This window comes from Cebidichthys violaceus, unplaced genomic scaffold, assembly GCF_023349555.1.
Source record: "Cebidichthys violaceus isolate CVI_PGR_0920_01 unplaced genomic scaffold, fCebVio1.0.p SCAF_1, whole genome shotgun sequence".
Taxonomy (NCBI): domain Eukaryota; kingdom Metazoa; phylum Chordata; class Actinopteri; order Perciformes; family Stichaeidae; genus Cebidichthys; species Cebidichthys violaceus.
This window is the reverse complement of record NW_027176262.1, coordinates 6,924,005-6,940,017: the sequence shown is the minus strand read 5'-3', so window position 1 is coordinate 6,940,017 and position 16,013 is coordinate 6,924,005. Positions and strand designations below refer to the sequence as shown.

The 16,013-nt window shown below is 42.6% G+C and overlaps 1 protein-coding gene across 1 annotated transcript in view; it reads left to right on the top strand.

Annotated features, from left to right (window-relative positions):
- Positions 1-836: 836 nt before the first annotated feature.
- Positions 837-16,013, top strand: part of veph1 (ventricular zone expressed PH domain-containing 1) — a 73,248-nt gene continuing 58,071 nt past the window's right edge. The window contains exons 1-4 of the mRNA XM_068708657.1: positions 837-925; positions 8,363-8,958; positions 9,079-9,297; positions 12,533-12,707. Of these exons, the coding sequence (XP_068564758.1) occupies positions 8,821-8,958; positions 9,079-9,297; positions 12,533-12,707 (532 nt within the window). The 5' untranslated portion in view covers positions 837-925; positions 8,363-8,820. The remainder of the gene's footprint in view (positions 926-8,362; positions 8,959-9,078; positions 9,298-12,532; positions 12,708-16,013) is intronic.

Sequence of the window (16,013 nt, the reverse complement as noted above, 5' to 3'; positions counted from 1 at the left end):
TTTAAACAATTGTACTGCTGCTACCTCTACTACTACTGCTACTATTACTACCACCAATAATGATGCTAATAGTTACAATAATAATAACAATGTTTAATATGTTTAAGACATACAGTGGACTTTTGGCCAGGCTTTTAGCTGACAAATGTAATATGGCCTTTACCTTTTCCTCTGCACCCTATGGATATATAGTCCCTGCCAGTAGATTCATGGAGGCACTCATGCAAACATTAAACAGTATGTCTGAGCTGGGAAAAAGAGATTAGGGATAACGTTGCTTTGGAATGCAGCTATGAAGTCATTAGGCCTCATTTACCCCCCTCTCTCTCAATCCTCACTGTGGTACCATGCTGCCTTAAACGGCTCCTTGTAAACTCCGAGACATCATAAGTATTAGTTTGCGAAAAGAAGAGCAAAGTTGACCCTGTAACAATCCATACAGAATTGATGCCACAGGGAAGTTACAGAAACTAAAAACGTGTAAATCGGGTTTATTGACCTAGTTACAGGTGTACTTAATAAAATCCTAAAACTTGACCTAAATTCCCGTGACACCTGGTGAATTGGTAGCCTCACTGGTGTGTAACCAGCTGAGGAAAATCCATGCGCTTCTTTGAAAGGTCTCAAATGTCACGACAGGTGTACTTCCTTTATTTCCGGAGAGCATTTGAAGGCAGCGCCCCAACCTGTCCTCCCCCTCCCCACCTCCATCCACCTGTTGAGCCGCGCGCCCTCGTCGACCGCACGATGGCGCGCTTTCCAATGGTGGACGACGAGGATGAATAAAAGGCTTGCTCCGTGGGAGAACTTGAAGCTGTGCAGGGGTAATGTGTGTTGCTATGTGCCGCTTCGAAACCGAGGTCTGGACTTACTGAACGGAGCTCTGCATCCAGTGTCCGTGCGTCCTTCGTCATGCACGGAGCAGGTAAGCTGTGTTAGGAATTGAATCAGGCTTTTTTGTTTTTTTTCTTGTTGCGTTGCATTCTGTCATTAGTGACACAAACGCGTTGCCTGGTTTAAAGCATGAATGCCACACCACATTCCCTGATGGTCGGGAAAGTTGACTGGATGAGGTGAAATCGTTCGTTAAAGCGCCGATGTTCCACAGTCTCTCCTCATCGCGCATCAAATGCATTTTACGTGTGAGATTTAAATAGGAATACACAGCGGAGCACGCAGGTGGATGGGAGAGGTGTTTTCTGTGGGTTGTCGCCAAAAGGCACTGAATGCAATATGGTCACTTGTTAATTATTGCTTATGCTGGCGACACATATTGCCCAAATACTATAAACGGTAGAGGTAAGATTACAAGTGCGTCTCAGACACATAGGGCACTTTATAGTGAAAAGTTTTAGGTTTGGCTGGAAACAGTGAGGGATCCTGGGTAGTTATTTTACACCTGTTTTACTTCCACTCTCTCTCTCTCTCTCTCTCTCTCTCTCTCTCTGTCTCTCTGTCTCTCTGTCTCTCTGTCTCTGTGTCTCTGTGTCTCTGTGTTTCAGTTGAAATACAGAGGAATGTGTTCTTGGAGCTTGAAAGGCAAGTTCAGTCGCATTACTCACATTTAGTCTGCATTTCTTCTCTTAATGTGTGTGTGTGTGTGTGTGTGTGTGTGTGTGTTTGTGTGGATATGTAGAGAGGAGGGACTCCTCAAGGTCAAGACTTCTGAGGCAGACATATCTTGATGTCCCAGGAAAGGAGGAGACTGTCCTGATTATTTTCATGCATTATTTCTATCATAACGGATATTAAAATTCTCTTTTCACCCACATTGTGAAAAGAATTTACTTTGTATACAAGACTGCCGTATTCAAATAGCAGCTCGCAATCCCTTCATTCATGTTTTCATTCATTTTCCTTTCCGGCCAAATCCGTCATGTGGAGGCTGCCAGTTCACAGAAACACACTCGAGTACAAATTCGTTCACTTGCTTCTCTCCAGACTGCAAAGACCAAATCAAATATTATAGCATTTTATTGTGTCATTTAGAACATATGCATTCATGTAGCCTTACAGCGGACTGCAAGTCTTTAATTTGATTCATCATTTGACTTGGTTTCACAAAACGTACAAATGTTATCTTGGAATGAGGAATTATTGGATGGCTAAACTGAGTCATCTTCGCATTTCCTCGTTCTGATGGCATTTAGGCGGATTTCCGCTACAGGTCACATTAGGCTGCGTATGTATTTTTTAGGGAAACAACTTGATGTATACATCCAGGATATGCACTCTAATGCATAATAGGTTCAATCGCCTATTCAATCCACATACTCGCACATGAGGCAGGAAATCTAAATAAGGTGGAGGATGCAAGATTTCTAAACTTAGAAACATATTAAACATGTATTGAGGATATTTGAACGCCGCTCACTTTTTGAGAATGAGCTCCTAATATTTGATGCACTGAATTTATTCCTTTAAGCCGACCCTCCTGGGTCAGACCCGTATATGCTGAAACCAGAACATGCTTCCGTTCAGCTCTCTGAGTTTGGGCTCCTGAAGGCAACTAAATGAATAATGAATGCTTAAAAAAAAAATGTGCGTGTATGTTAGTTGGCTGAGTGTGGCGATAATGCACTTCTCCTCTCTGCTATGGAAATCCTCTCAGCGGTCAAGAGTCTCTCGGCGCAGCAGAGCCAAACTTGAGAGCAAAGAGGACCCCCCCCCCCCCCCTCCACACTTTTGGTTGGATTCAATGCTATTTGACACAGTTACGCCTCCAGAGACTCAGACACACACACACACACACACACACACACACACACACACACACACACACACACACACACACACACACACACAGAGTTCAAATCAGTCTATAAGGACCTTCTATTAGAAGGGGATCTTCTTTTTATTATGTTTCTTCCCTGTCTGACTGAAATTAATTTCACCTTGGAATTCAGCATGGTGGGTCCCAAAATATGTTTTTCTGTGACCAATCTGGGTTAAATCTGTGGCTTTATAAAGAAACCCTCTATACTTTATGTCTGATTCCCACACTGTAGCCTTTCAATAACAGCACTCCTTAGTAACTGAGCTGTAACGATACATTGATCAGTCCCATCAGCAGGATAAAAGGCTGCAAAGTCACATTGAACCGTTTGGAACTTACCTCTTTGGTATTCATAACATGTCTGCAGTAGGCAGTGTGACATCCATAAGTGGCACATTAAGTGTTCCTGTGGTCTGGTTCTGCTTTCTCTTATCGGATCCACAGCGACTGCTCTCAGGAGAGAAAGTGAGATATTGGCTCCCGGGCTTTACCCCCGTTCTCAGTCTCTGTTTTCTCTCTCTGTCCCTCCATATTTCCCTTTCTGTCTTTCTTTATCTCTCAGTGGCTTCGGTGTGTCTTTACAGTAGCTATTTTCTCCAACTCCTGTCATACTGTAATTCCCAATCGTTGCTCGGCAGCTGCATAACTGCAGGGCATAAATAATGGAGGACTTTCCCTTTGTCCCACACACACATGCACATATAATACAGTAGACTCAGACATTATGTTCCTATATGAAAAACTTAGGCGGTCTATGTTTCAAGAAGAGTTCTCTGCGGCAGGGTGGACCTATTTCCAGAGAAGTCCTCAGGGCATCTCTTCATAGTGACTTAGTCCTCTTACTTATTCATGAAATTCATGGCATCCGTTACATAACTGATTGGCCCAGTTATAGGGAATAACTACAGATGCAACAAGCCTTAAATCACACCATCAGTAGGAGATATGACAGGAGACACAGTGTGGCATATTTCACCTGTTTGATGTGTGGAGGCCGTTTGGCATAAAAGCTGAACATTTCTTTAGTTGTTGTCACACAGATACTCATTTTGGGACGTTATAGTGGACTGGAATGCTTAACAGGTTTTTCAAGGAGTCCTGGAATGATTCTGATGCACTCAAAACCACCAGCAGGTTGATCGGATTAGAGCTGGTTCAAGCTCCTCCGATGTGAACATTTGCTGGCCTCCTCAGTTTTTACATCACTGAATGTCTTTGGGGTTTGGACTTTTGGTTGAACAAAACTAAACTCTCCGTTTGAGGAATATTGAACTTTTTATTTACGTGTACTTAAGTCATAAGGAAGTCTTACCGCACATGCTGGAGCAAGCTTTTTAATTCACTCAGCGGGCCTCATTTCTCAGGACACCCTCCAACTTTTCCCAACACCCACAACAAGTGCCATAGATGTTTGACTTTTGCTCTGCAAATTGAGCTAACACACTCCAGCATGTAGTTCTGCACTATTCCCATGAAGAAAGCTTATTTTAAGTGCAATTTTAAAACACATGCTTCTTGTTTGCATATTGTCAGAAATGAACAGAGCAAACACTGATTTGAGACAAAGTTAATATGCAATCTTTAGAGCAAATACATTATCAAACCCTGTGGCTCCAATAAGAGCAAACGTTATCAGTGAAAGTGCAGAGGATGTTTTGTCAAATGGTTCCTGACTGCAAAATGAAGGCCACTTTGTCTCAATGGTGTGAGATTAGGAATATCAAATGTTTTCTTTTAAACATCTTTGCAACAGCGTTCAGGCAGCCTTTACTCCAAATCCCTTCTTCCCCATTCTTAATACTTTTGTGCATAAATAAAGACTGAAAGAAAGATACTCAGTCAGATATGAAGCAGTAATGTGGAGAAAACAGTGGAATGCAGGGCTTTTTTTCTCCAGTCTCTCCCTTTCACTCAGCTCTTTTCTAAAGTATTTGTGTGTGTGTGTGTGTGTGTGTGTGTGTGTGTGTGTGTGATGTCTTGCAGGCCGAGCAGGTGCACATTACACAGAAGGATAGGGCTGACTGAGCAGAGGGAGGGAGGGACGGGGGAGGGAGGTCTGTCTTATAGGTCATACAAAAGAGCCAGTGTTTTCTCCCTCACTCTCTCAGAGCGCTGAGTGAAGACAGTAGAGGCAGCGGTGGAGGAGAGAGAGAGAGAGAGAGAGAGAGAGAGAGAGAGAGAGAGAGAGAGAGAGAGAGGGGAGGGAGAGAGAGAGAGAGAGAGAGAGAGGCCCTTCAGTCACATTGTCCTCACATAGCCCCCTCACCCCCTCACCCTCTCACCCCCCGGCACCCTTCACCCAGTGGCCCATACACAGCTCTCCCGCAACATGTGGGTGCCTTTGCATTCAATTGAATTTGTAGAAGTATGACAGAACACACTAACAAGACGAAAAAAGTAAAACCGCTACTCAAATGTGCTGTTCGGTTAATTGTGAAGTATTTAAAAAGTTAAGGATCTATCAGAAATAACAGGCGGGAACAAGCTACGGCTTTACTGTGAACGTGTGTTTAAAGGCCGCATTCCTGAGCTTACTGAGCCGTAGCTGGGTGATTAATAGTAACTAGCTGATTGTTTAAGAACTGAAATTCCTCAGACCCATTTTTTTCCACTGCTTTTACACACACTGGTACCCAGTCACTCAGACGGGCTGTGACATAGTGAGAGCAGGAAAGGATAAGTAAATAAACACAACAGTTCGCTCGCGAGGAGAGAGAGGATGGCATGTGTACAGTGTGCGTGTGTGTGTGTGCGTGTGTGTGTTTGTGTGTGTATGAGAGTTATTGTGAGGCATTCAGGTAGAATAATGGAAGTTCAGTATGCGAGTTGTCTGCAGGTAACTCAGGGAATTCAGGACACAGAAACATTATCCACCTCTGGCTTTCTCTCTCTGGTTCTCTGTCAGCTCCTCCGTTGCTCTGTTGCTGTTCTCTTTCACTGAGAGTGTGTCCGACTCTCATTCCTCCTTTTCTCCTGGTGTCTCTTTTCTTCTTCTCTGTTGTCTCTCTCTGTCCCTCCATATTTCCCTTTCCCAGATCCTCTATCTATCGCCCCTGTCTCTGCTTTCTTTCTGAATTTCTTTCTGAATTTCGTTTGAATCAAAAACCTCTCAAAAAACATCATAAACTTCGTGAAGGTAGGATTTATTGCAGGACCGCATTGTTGCCTAATAAACTCGCAATCTTGTTGTGTCACCGTTCAAGAATACATGTATCCAATATACAAAAACATGCTGCAGGTAATTGATGTCTGCTACCCCTTCAACACACACATACTGTACCTCCAACCATGCACAGAAACAGCTCTCATTGTTGCTTGTACAAGGATAATAGATATGTGTGTGTGTGTGTGTGTGTGTGTGTGTGTGTGTGTGTGTGCGTGTGTGTGTGTGTGTGTGTGAGACAGATAAATGGCTTCGCTCGGTGTTTATGGTCGTTTTGTTGTTTCGGCCCCAGCAGCCTGGCTCGGACCAATAAGAATTCCTGATGTGGTATCCTGGCAGTGGGCGGGTTTTCTATGGCCGTCACCGACTTGGCAGGAGAGACACCGGTCTCCCGAGTGCTCCGCTTTGTGCCGTCCTTTGGTCTAGCATTGGGCTCGCTCCAATGTGACTTTTCAGAGAAGCGGTGCGATGACGTCTGATCGTAGAGAAAAGCAGATGCAGCGAGAAGACAATGACACAGATACATACGCTTAGCTGCTCATCCTCTGAAAGGAGGCAGCAGACAAACAGGGTGGCTGCTTTGAAGAACGTGTGTGTTTCCTACTGTCTATAAAGCCAAAGGAGGAACATCCAGTGTGTGTGTGTGTGTGTGTGTGTGTGTTTAAGTTTCTATGTGGGAGGACAGATATGCTTTGTGTTGATTCAAACACACTTTTTGAAACAAGCATACACAGATTGTACATACATGCATGTATGTGTGTGTGTGTAAAACTCCCCTCCGCCCTTCCGCTGCCCCTCATAGTGTTTAATGTTTAATTGAGGTTCACAGGAACAGTGATAATGGTTAACATAGTGCTTTTGAATTCCCACAACTCTGCCTCCATTCATAAGACTTGAAGGCAGAGGAGTGTTCATTCTCATTAAACCGTTAAACCAATCTGTTATTGTGAATAAATATATAGTACTGTAATGAATACTGAAAGGCATATTAACAATATAACAAATCAAATGATACATTTGAATGCATACAAAACATTCAACCTTTTTGAAGATTGTTTATGTAATTCTGGTTTAGCCTTTTAGGCGACATGGGTCATACTTTTAATTTGAACCCAGCACAGTGTGGAATGTGCGCTGGACTAAACAATATAGCTTCACCCACAGAAGCAAAATGTCACTGAGGCTGCACAGTTTAAGCAAACACCCCTGTGAAGTGGAAACTGTAGTCACACATTCCCAGAGTGCATGCACGCATGCCTGTGTGTGTGTGTGTGTGTGTGTGTATGTTCATGTGTGTGTGTATGTTTGTGTGTGTGTGTGTGTGTGTGTGTGTATGTGCGCCCCTGTAAGTATGTATGATTTCATAGCTGATATGTCACACATTACCAAGAGTCATCTAGTTCACATCGATCTCTGAACCCGTCGGCTATCGGCCTCTGGGGTCAAGGGGCTTTGATTCTGGGGCTCCGGTGTAGCCAGAGAGTTTACAAGCTAATTTGAAACCGATAAAAAGCAACGTCATCTTCAGACGAAAGCCAGTGGATTGTGAGATTGCATTTCGGCCAATGCGTTCTGCCTCTTTGGTCTCCACGCGGACTGTTTACCTGAATTCAACCAAAGCCTGCTTAAACGTGATTGGTCGATACCACCCAGACTACAAACAGAAAGCAAAGCGCTTCTGGTGCAAAAAAACGCTCAAAAGAGATTATTCACATTAGCTTACACTTGGTGCATCTTTTAGAAAGAAGGAGAGAAAGCTGTAGGAGGAATGGATGAGGGAGAAGGACAGTAGTAGGACTGCTTGAGCAGACATTGTTAAGATACTTCAAACACTGTTGTTGAATTTTCACATGAAGTCTGTTAGAAAGCAAGACACCAGCAATTGTTACTTGGGATACATGCTCATTCAATGTGTTGCTTGAGAGTTAGATGAGAAGACAGATACCACTCTCAGGTCTGTTTATTAAATATGAAGCTACGGGCAGCAGCATATTAGCTTAGGTTAGCATAAAGACTGGAAACGGCTGGGCCATGGAAACAAAATTCACCTGAGGCTCACTAATTAACACGTTATATCTCATTTGTTTAATGAGTGCAAAAAATGAAATGTGCAGGTTGTGGATTATCAGGGGGTTGAATGCCGGACTAGAGCAGTGACTTTATAAGACATAAGAAGGTATAAAGGCGTATTTCCTAAAGTTAACTCCTACTTTTTCTTTAATATTGACTTACATCCACTTCTGTTAGACTGTTTCTTGGTTGTCAAAACCTCTACAGCTTCTCTTACTGACTCAAAAGTGATTTTCTCATCCTCAGCTGCTCAATCTATTGCTTGCCAGAATGTTAATATTTGTATACAAAATCAATATCCCAGCATTTAGTTCTCCTTGGTTAATTTATTCGTCTCTCCCTCTCTCCTTCAGGGCTCTGCTGTAGAAAGCCCTCTCCAGAATATGCCTTGTCTCCATGGTAACAGACCTCAGGCAGACCCACGAAAACATCCACTCGAGTCCAACCTACCTGGTCCTGGACTGTACTGAAGAGGATTTTGACACACAGTTAAAAAATCAATCATTCCTGAAATATTAGCAGTGTTCTTCATTACTCCATGAAGTCATTTTGCCAATTCAAGTGCTTTCACAGGACTCAAAATGCCTAAAATAGTGCTTGAACAATTTAAATTTTAGAAGGCTCTACTCTTTTGGGATGACTATGCAAAGAACTTTGTATTCCCTCTAAATGGTCCCCTAAAAACCAGGAGGAAACCTTTATTCAAAAGTGAAAAAATGTCCAGGATATATTCAGTTGCAACTAAGGCTTCCTAAACTGGGCAGCACCAGTCCCTTTACTGGTCTGAAAGGAGTCCTAAACCAGGACCAGGATGCACCAGCTGTTCAGCCAGGTGCTGGGCCAGAGGGATCTGTCCAGAGCAGGGGACCTGTTTTCTCTGGAGGACACAGAGATCGAAGCCTGTCTGTCTCAGGCTCTGGACCAGATCAAGGCCATCTCCTGCTCACAGGTCAGTATGCAGAACCAACACACATAATTATTCATGTTCTCATCCATAATTCATCGTTTTGTCCTTCATTTATCACCGCATCCTTAATTGTGTACCCTCTTACCGTCTGCCGGCTGACAGGACTATTTGACCAATGACAATGACCAGGCAGTGGTGGAGATTTGCATAACGCGCATCACCACGGCCATAAGGGAGACGGGCTCCATCGAGCAGCACAGCACGGCGCTGGTGGGGCTGTGGGAGTCGTGTCTCGAACATAACCTCACCCCGCAAGGTGAAAACACAGAGGACACACCGCATACCAAGATAGCCTCGGACATCACCAGCTGTATCCTGCAGGTACACACACACACACACACACACACACACACACACACACACACACACACACACACACTAGACATAGTTTTGCAGTGTTGAGAAGTACTTTTTTTTGAAGCACAAACGCCACATACAGAACATACCTTTGCACATACCTGTTGACACTGAAAAATGACTCTGTATAATGTGATACTTCAGCAGTGAATTTGCCAGACAGGGTTTTGGTCTGTAAAAAAGAAACAGTGGTGCATAGAAGCAGGTTTACGGTTTATACCCACCTCTGGACAGGAGGATTTACCGTGTACCAACCTAAAAATGACCACAGATATGGATCAGTGCACATCCTGCAGAGCAAGGTTACTGGCATTGGAGTTAGCTAGCTAGTCAGGCACAAACAAGTACAAATATGAAAAGCACATACCAAGGCACATTGCTAAACTTTTTTCCACAAATGTCTGTCTGTCTGTCTGACAATGAGGATCCTGAAAGCAGTACAATCTAGGTACAACCACCTGGATGAAGTATTCAGATCTTTTACTTAATTATAAATCGCAATATTGCAGTATATGAATATACTCTATTACAAGTAAGAGTCCTGTTTGAAAAAGAATAATATATATATAATGATACTACTACTACTACTACTAATAGTAGTAGTAATACAGAAAAACAGCCCCCGTGAGTGTTATACTGGTCTGTTATGTATGATATTGTTGAATTATTATTATTACTCCTGCATTAATGAGCGTAATATGGATTTTACTGTTGTAGTTCGTTGAGGTGGAGCTAATTTGAACAATTTTATATACTGTTGGGTAATTTAATCTATAACTGGGTAGAATATTGTATAAATCGATCTTATGTTTTAATAGAAGCCAGACCCGCCTGCCAAGACACCAATATACCACCCTTGTGACAGGTTGGATATATGTCTATGAGTTCAAGCAATGAGTGATTTTCTCCTAAATCTGTTTCATCTGTAAAACTGTTAGAGACATGATGAGGTAAAATTGTCCTATATCTCAGAAGGAAAAAAAAATGATTGTGGAAATGATTTAAGCAGCAAATCACAATTGTTCCTTTCTTTCTGTCCCATGATTCATCCTCCCAGCTCGAGAACCACTGGTTTAAACCAACACTCCACACTAAAATACTTTATTTTTTATTGTTTGGTGACATTTCTTTTACTTAATGCTGCAGCTAACAGGCTAATCATAGGCTTCAAATATCTACTGTAAGACAGAAGACAGCAGGCTGAAAGGCATTCTGGGTATTTGGAAGTAAAAGTAGATTAAGAAGATTGAGGTGAAGTGGCTAGACAAGTATGAATTAGCCCATCATCATGCAACATATTCTTAGGTGTTTATTTTGCTTCAACAGCAAATATTCTTTATGTAATCACTGCTGAGGGTCTTTTAAAATGTAAATCTCAATCTTGCCTACTTTCCCCATCAGACCTCTGCTTCTAAAAGGCTTAAAAGCAAAGGGACTCTCTCTCACTCACTCTCTCTCTCTCCCCCCTTCCTTTTCCTTCGGGAATGTGCTTAATACCATCTTAATGAGACCAATTCTTGAGGGAAAGGCATGTACACACACACACACACACGCACACGCACATGCACGTGCGCGCGCACACACACACACACACACACACACACACACACACACACACACACATTTGTAGAGGTGAGACTAAAAGTTCTGACAGCTCTGACAGCAACTCCAGGCTCTGATGTCTAAACTCTAAACTGTTATCAGGAAAGCACTTCTCTCTCCTCACTCTCTTTCGTTCTCAATCTTTTTTCCTCTTGATTTCATTCTACCTATTTTCCCTGTCTCCCTCTTTCTTTCTTTTTTACCTTCTCTTACCCTCCGACTGTCTTTATCTCTTCTATGATCTCTTCTACTCTTTTTGTCTTCCTGTCATTTTGAATGTACAGATGCACAAACGCTCTTCTTAACCCTCCACTGAGACTCCCACAGAGAGGAGCAAAAAGCAAGACTGCAGGAAGAAAGCTTTCCATTAGCTCACTGCTTGTGTGCAACACACGCACAAATGTATGAGCCCGCAGAGTTCCGGCTTATGGTGGCATCTACTGCCTCTGAATCTTGCTGATTAGATTAGAGAGACGGGACAGATACAGTAAATACATCTGTAAACCATACATAAGGAACATGGGCAAAACATTTAATGTATGTTTGGATTAAAATTAGGGCCAGTCAAATGAATGTAATGTAAGGTAGATTGACAGATTGTTTGATGGATCATCCTGACTGAAAAACGCTTTTGGTGATACTTTGTCTGCACTTCCATCTAGTGGCTGAATAGAGATGTGACAGACAAAGAGAGAGAGAAAGAGGACACATTTTCAACTCGTCTGGTTGAAAGGCATTCTGGGTATTCTGAAGTAGAAGTAGATGAGGAAGGTTGAGTTTGAAATAAGTTGCTTGAGGATAAATTGTAACGTCCAAGGCGTCCAGTTAACATTACAGATAAATGATACATCATGAAACGTATCCAAAGGCACTGATGGTCGTAGAAATGCAAATCTAAAGCTTCACCATCAGACCTCCACAGCTAGTGGGGTCCTGTGTCCTTGTCACAGACACACAGACTCACTCACAAACACACAGACCTGGTATCAGTCTGTCCTGTTGAGGGTGCTAGTGCATTTCAAATCCCTTTCTTCATTCTTCCTTCTGCAAACGTTCACAAGGACAAAACGTCTGCACATTTCTGCATCCTCAAACACAACACACTTTCTTTCCCTTCCTCTACGTACTTGAATCACATGATAAATATGAGCGAATTGAAATGTGTCTTAAAGCCTGTTTTTATTTCTTTCTGGCACTCATTCTACTGCTTGAGGAAAGTGCTACTCGTAGCTTCTGCTTTTTGTCTGATGACTAAAAATCAATTTGACGCATAACTCACAGCAGTGAGGATATTTTCAGGTCACACTGTTTCATGTTTTGACAGGACACTCTCAGTCCCTACAGAGGTCAGGCAGCTTTGCTTTTTGGACCATTGTAGATATAGAAAAAATAGGCCAACAATGTTAGGACAGGACGCTGCTTCTCACTATTGTCGATATGCAAACCAAGGACTAGAGAGAGCTGGATCTCTTGAGCTTAAATAAAAGCCCTTAATAAATAAAAGCCTTAAATATAAGCCCCCGTGTCTCCTTCCTTTCCCTTGAATGTAGGATGATTGCTGTCCCTTTCAACCTCCTCTCTTCTTCTGTCCCCTCAGAACTACAGTTGTCCCTCGGTCATGGTGCTGGCCGTCCCGGTAGCGGTGCGGTTCCTGCAGAGCGGCAACAGGGAGCTGAGCAGGAACATGTCCAGCTATCTCTCCCTGGCTGCTATCGCCAAGGCCGATCTGCTGGCTGAGCACACGGAGGCCATGACGCTCAGCGTGCTGGGAGGTAGGACGCTCATGCACATGTTCATACACAGAAGAGGATGCACACATGTTAACTAACGGGCACACAACATATTTTAGACGTTGCTGTTAAAAAGGGGTGAAGTGAGGGAGTCTTACCCTTTCCTTAGTTTAGGCTGCTCCAGATAGATACAGACGAAATGTGTGTGTGTGTGTGTGTGTGTGTGTGTGTGTGTGTGTGTGTGTGTGTGTGTGTGTGTGTGTGTGTGTGTGTGTGTGTGTGTGTGTGTGTGTGTTTGGGGGGGGGGGGTATGAGTGTGTGCCTTTTGTAGGGACTGTAAAGAGAAGGAGAGTCACGGAAAGAGCTTTGCAGGAGAGCTCTGCTTAAGAATGAACATTAAGAGGATTTCATTACAGGCGTTGATGTATTTATTTAGCTGTTGACATGTGGGTTGGGCTTGTAGAAGTATAGCGCTTATATGCTCTTACTGTGAGGGCTGCAACAATGGGATTAGCTGGTTTACTGGAGTGGAAAAATGAATTACTGTTGTAATCTGCTGTCGTCGTAGTAGCAAACCACAGTCTTATCCTATCAAGAGCTGTAGTGAATGCTTTTTTAATGATTGCCAGCTCACCAGGGATAATAATGATGGTAAACAACAGCTGCTGCAAATCATCTTTTCCCCCGATGGTCCTTTGATGCAGCATGGAAATTCATACGTAAGACGTAGTTATTGTGTGGAGAAAAGGACAACTGATGTTTCGTGTTGTGCAGTTTCCTCATTTTGTCTGTGTTAATATTATTTTTCGACTTGGTTCTATGTTGTCTACTTCACTTTTTGATTAAAACATAAAAAACATGTGTATTGCTTTCATTGATTTGCCCCACAAAGAATTAAATTCCAAACAATCGAAGAAAATCAAATGTTTTTTTCAATGACCAAATAATATGAATCTAGCTGAGGCACTTATCCTCTTAAGGTGGACTTGTCCTCAGGCATTGATCTGATCCGTACTGTCTTCAACTTCCCCTCGTAACGGTTACAGAGGGAAACTGAGCTGACCTCTGGTCAGAGGTTTAAGAGATGGGGTGACCGTGGCTAAGTGGAGAGCAGGGCTGCCTTTCAATCAGAAAATCGGCGGTTCAATCCCCGGCTCCTGCTCTACTAGTCTCATGTCAATGCGTCCTTGAGCAAGACACTTAACCCCAAAAATTGCTCCTGTAGCTGCGTCTACGGTGTGTAAATAGATACTGAATTGTAAGTCGCTTTGGATAAAAGCGTCTGCTAAATGACCGTAATGTAACGTAAGACAACTATTCCCTGAAACCTGTTTTTCTGCCCTTTTAACGTGTTTGTTTTCAACACAGATAATTTTCAAGCTCATTAGTGTGGTGTAGGTGTCTAAAGAACCGTAGTTAGCACTGCCTGATGGAGATCTGTTTACACCTCAGGGTTGTGTACACACACACACACACACACACACACACACACACACACATGCTCCATTAATACAAGGGGGTTGCCATGCAGCGGTTCAGTTAAAAGATAACAGTTTTCTTTGTCTACAAATAATTTAGGTCTCATTATGTGTACATGATTATGTGTACAGATGTACAGTTGTGTTTTTCTTGCTTTTGGCAACATGCTGAACTATCACCTCTCTCACACACACACACACACACACACACACACACACACACACACACACACACACACACACACACACACACACTATCGCATGGTGCTTATCACCTCATGCAGCACCACAGTGATGCTCCCACCGAGCACATTTTCTGCCAGCAGCTCAGCACATGAAACAGCTTAGCTCTCTGCTGTCTGGTTTATTATACAAGTGAAGTTTAGCCAGCGTTTGGGCTTAGAGCGTTAAATAGTTGAAAGACACTTTACACCTTTTGGTCATAAAACTGTGGCTGAAAATAGAGATACCCAGTGCCCTGCCAACGAGGAAACAGAAATCAGGCGTTTTTCTGATTAGAGTTGCTATATGAGACTAATACGGTTATTTTTTCATTTGAGTACTGTGTTGAAAACCTATGCCTGTCAACGTGGCTTACTGTTGAAGTCAGAAGTGCATTACGGTGCCGATGTTGATGCTAAAGAAAGAAACACCGCAGCTTCTTTCCAGAAAAACAAATCGAATCATATCAGCGAACGCTATTTCTTTTCTGGTGCATTTTGGAAGCTTTTTTTTTTAGATTTCTGCTCTGTTTCAGGTCCGTTAACTATTTAACCATCAGTGACGGTGTGGAGCAACGTTTATACAAGTATGTCCATGTTTTGCTTGCATTGTGCACAAAGATAAGGATGCACATGCATGCGAGCACGAAGGTGACATGGAGAAGAAGCGTAGCAATGCGCCAGCCAAGGTGGGGAGTAATAAGACGACAAGCTTTAAAAAAATGAATAATGTATGATTTAAAATATTGAAAACGATCTGCTTTGCAAAAGTTTTACGAGGAAATAAATGTTTGTCACCTCTAGAGTATACACACAATTCTTTTTGGTGAAAAACACTATATGTTTATAAGTTGTTTTCTATGTTTACAAGAAAACTCTACAGGGCACCATTTAAGAAATTATTATAACTTGAAAGGGAGTATTTTAAGTTAAGTTTAACTAATTGAAAAGCTATTTCACTCAACTGTGGTAGCTTCTGATATTGTTTGTTCAAGCGCTCCAACTTTTTTGTTCCATCTGAGTAATCTAATGAGCTATGCGCTCGGTGTTGGGCCAAACTCAAACTCAGTTAATTTGATCGAATAGAGATGCAAATAAAGTCCCACGTGTGTATCAGTGTGTCATATCAATGTGTTTCTTTTTGGATGTTTACAGTTTGTTGTCCACATGCACGCCTCAAATTCCTGTCAGGGGAGATACAGTCATAATGTTTGTCGCAGAACTTTGACCTGGAATTTTCATTCCAATAGATTTATGACCTCCCCAAAGTCATCACAAAATATATCCCACTTCAGGACACGCGTGTTCACCAGCACACAGTGCAACCTGGTCTTTCTTTGTGAGCTTAGAGAGAAACAGAAAACGATTGGAGGGATAGAAAGTTCTATGCAAATAGACACTAAAAAGCTTCCAGTGGCTGTGATCCGGATGGACAGGGGATGACGAACTGATATTTGGTCTTATGACATCTGGAATAACACACACACACACACACACACACACACACACACACACACACACACACACACACACACATACATACTGAGAGAAATGATGAAAGTGAACAAGGCTTGCTTGAGGGCTTTATTAAAGTAACTTCAGATTTACGTTTCCTTAGGCAGTTTTTATTGCAACTTAGGCAGTTTCAA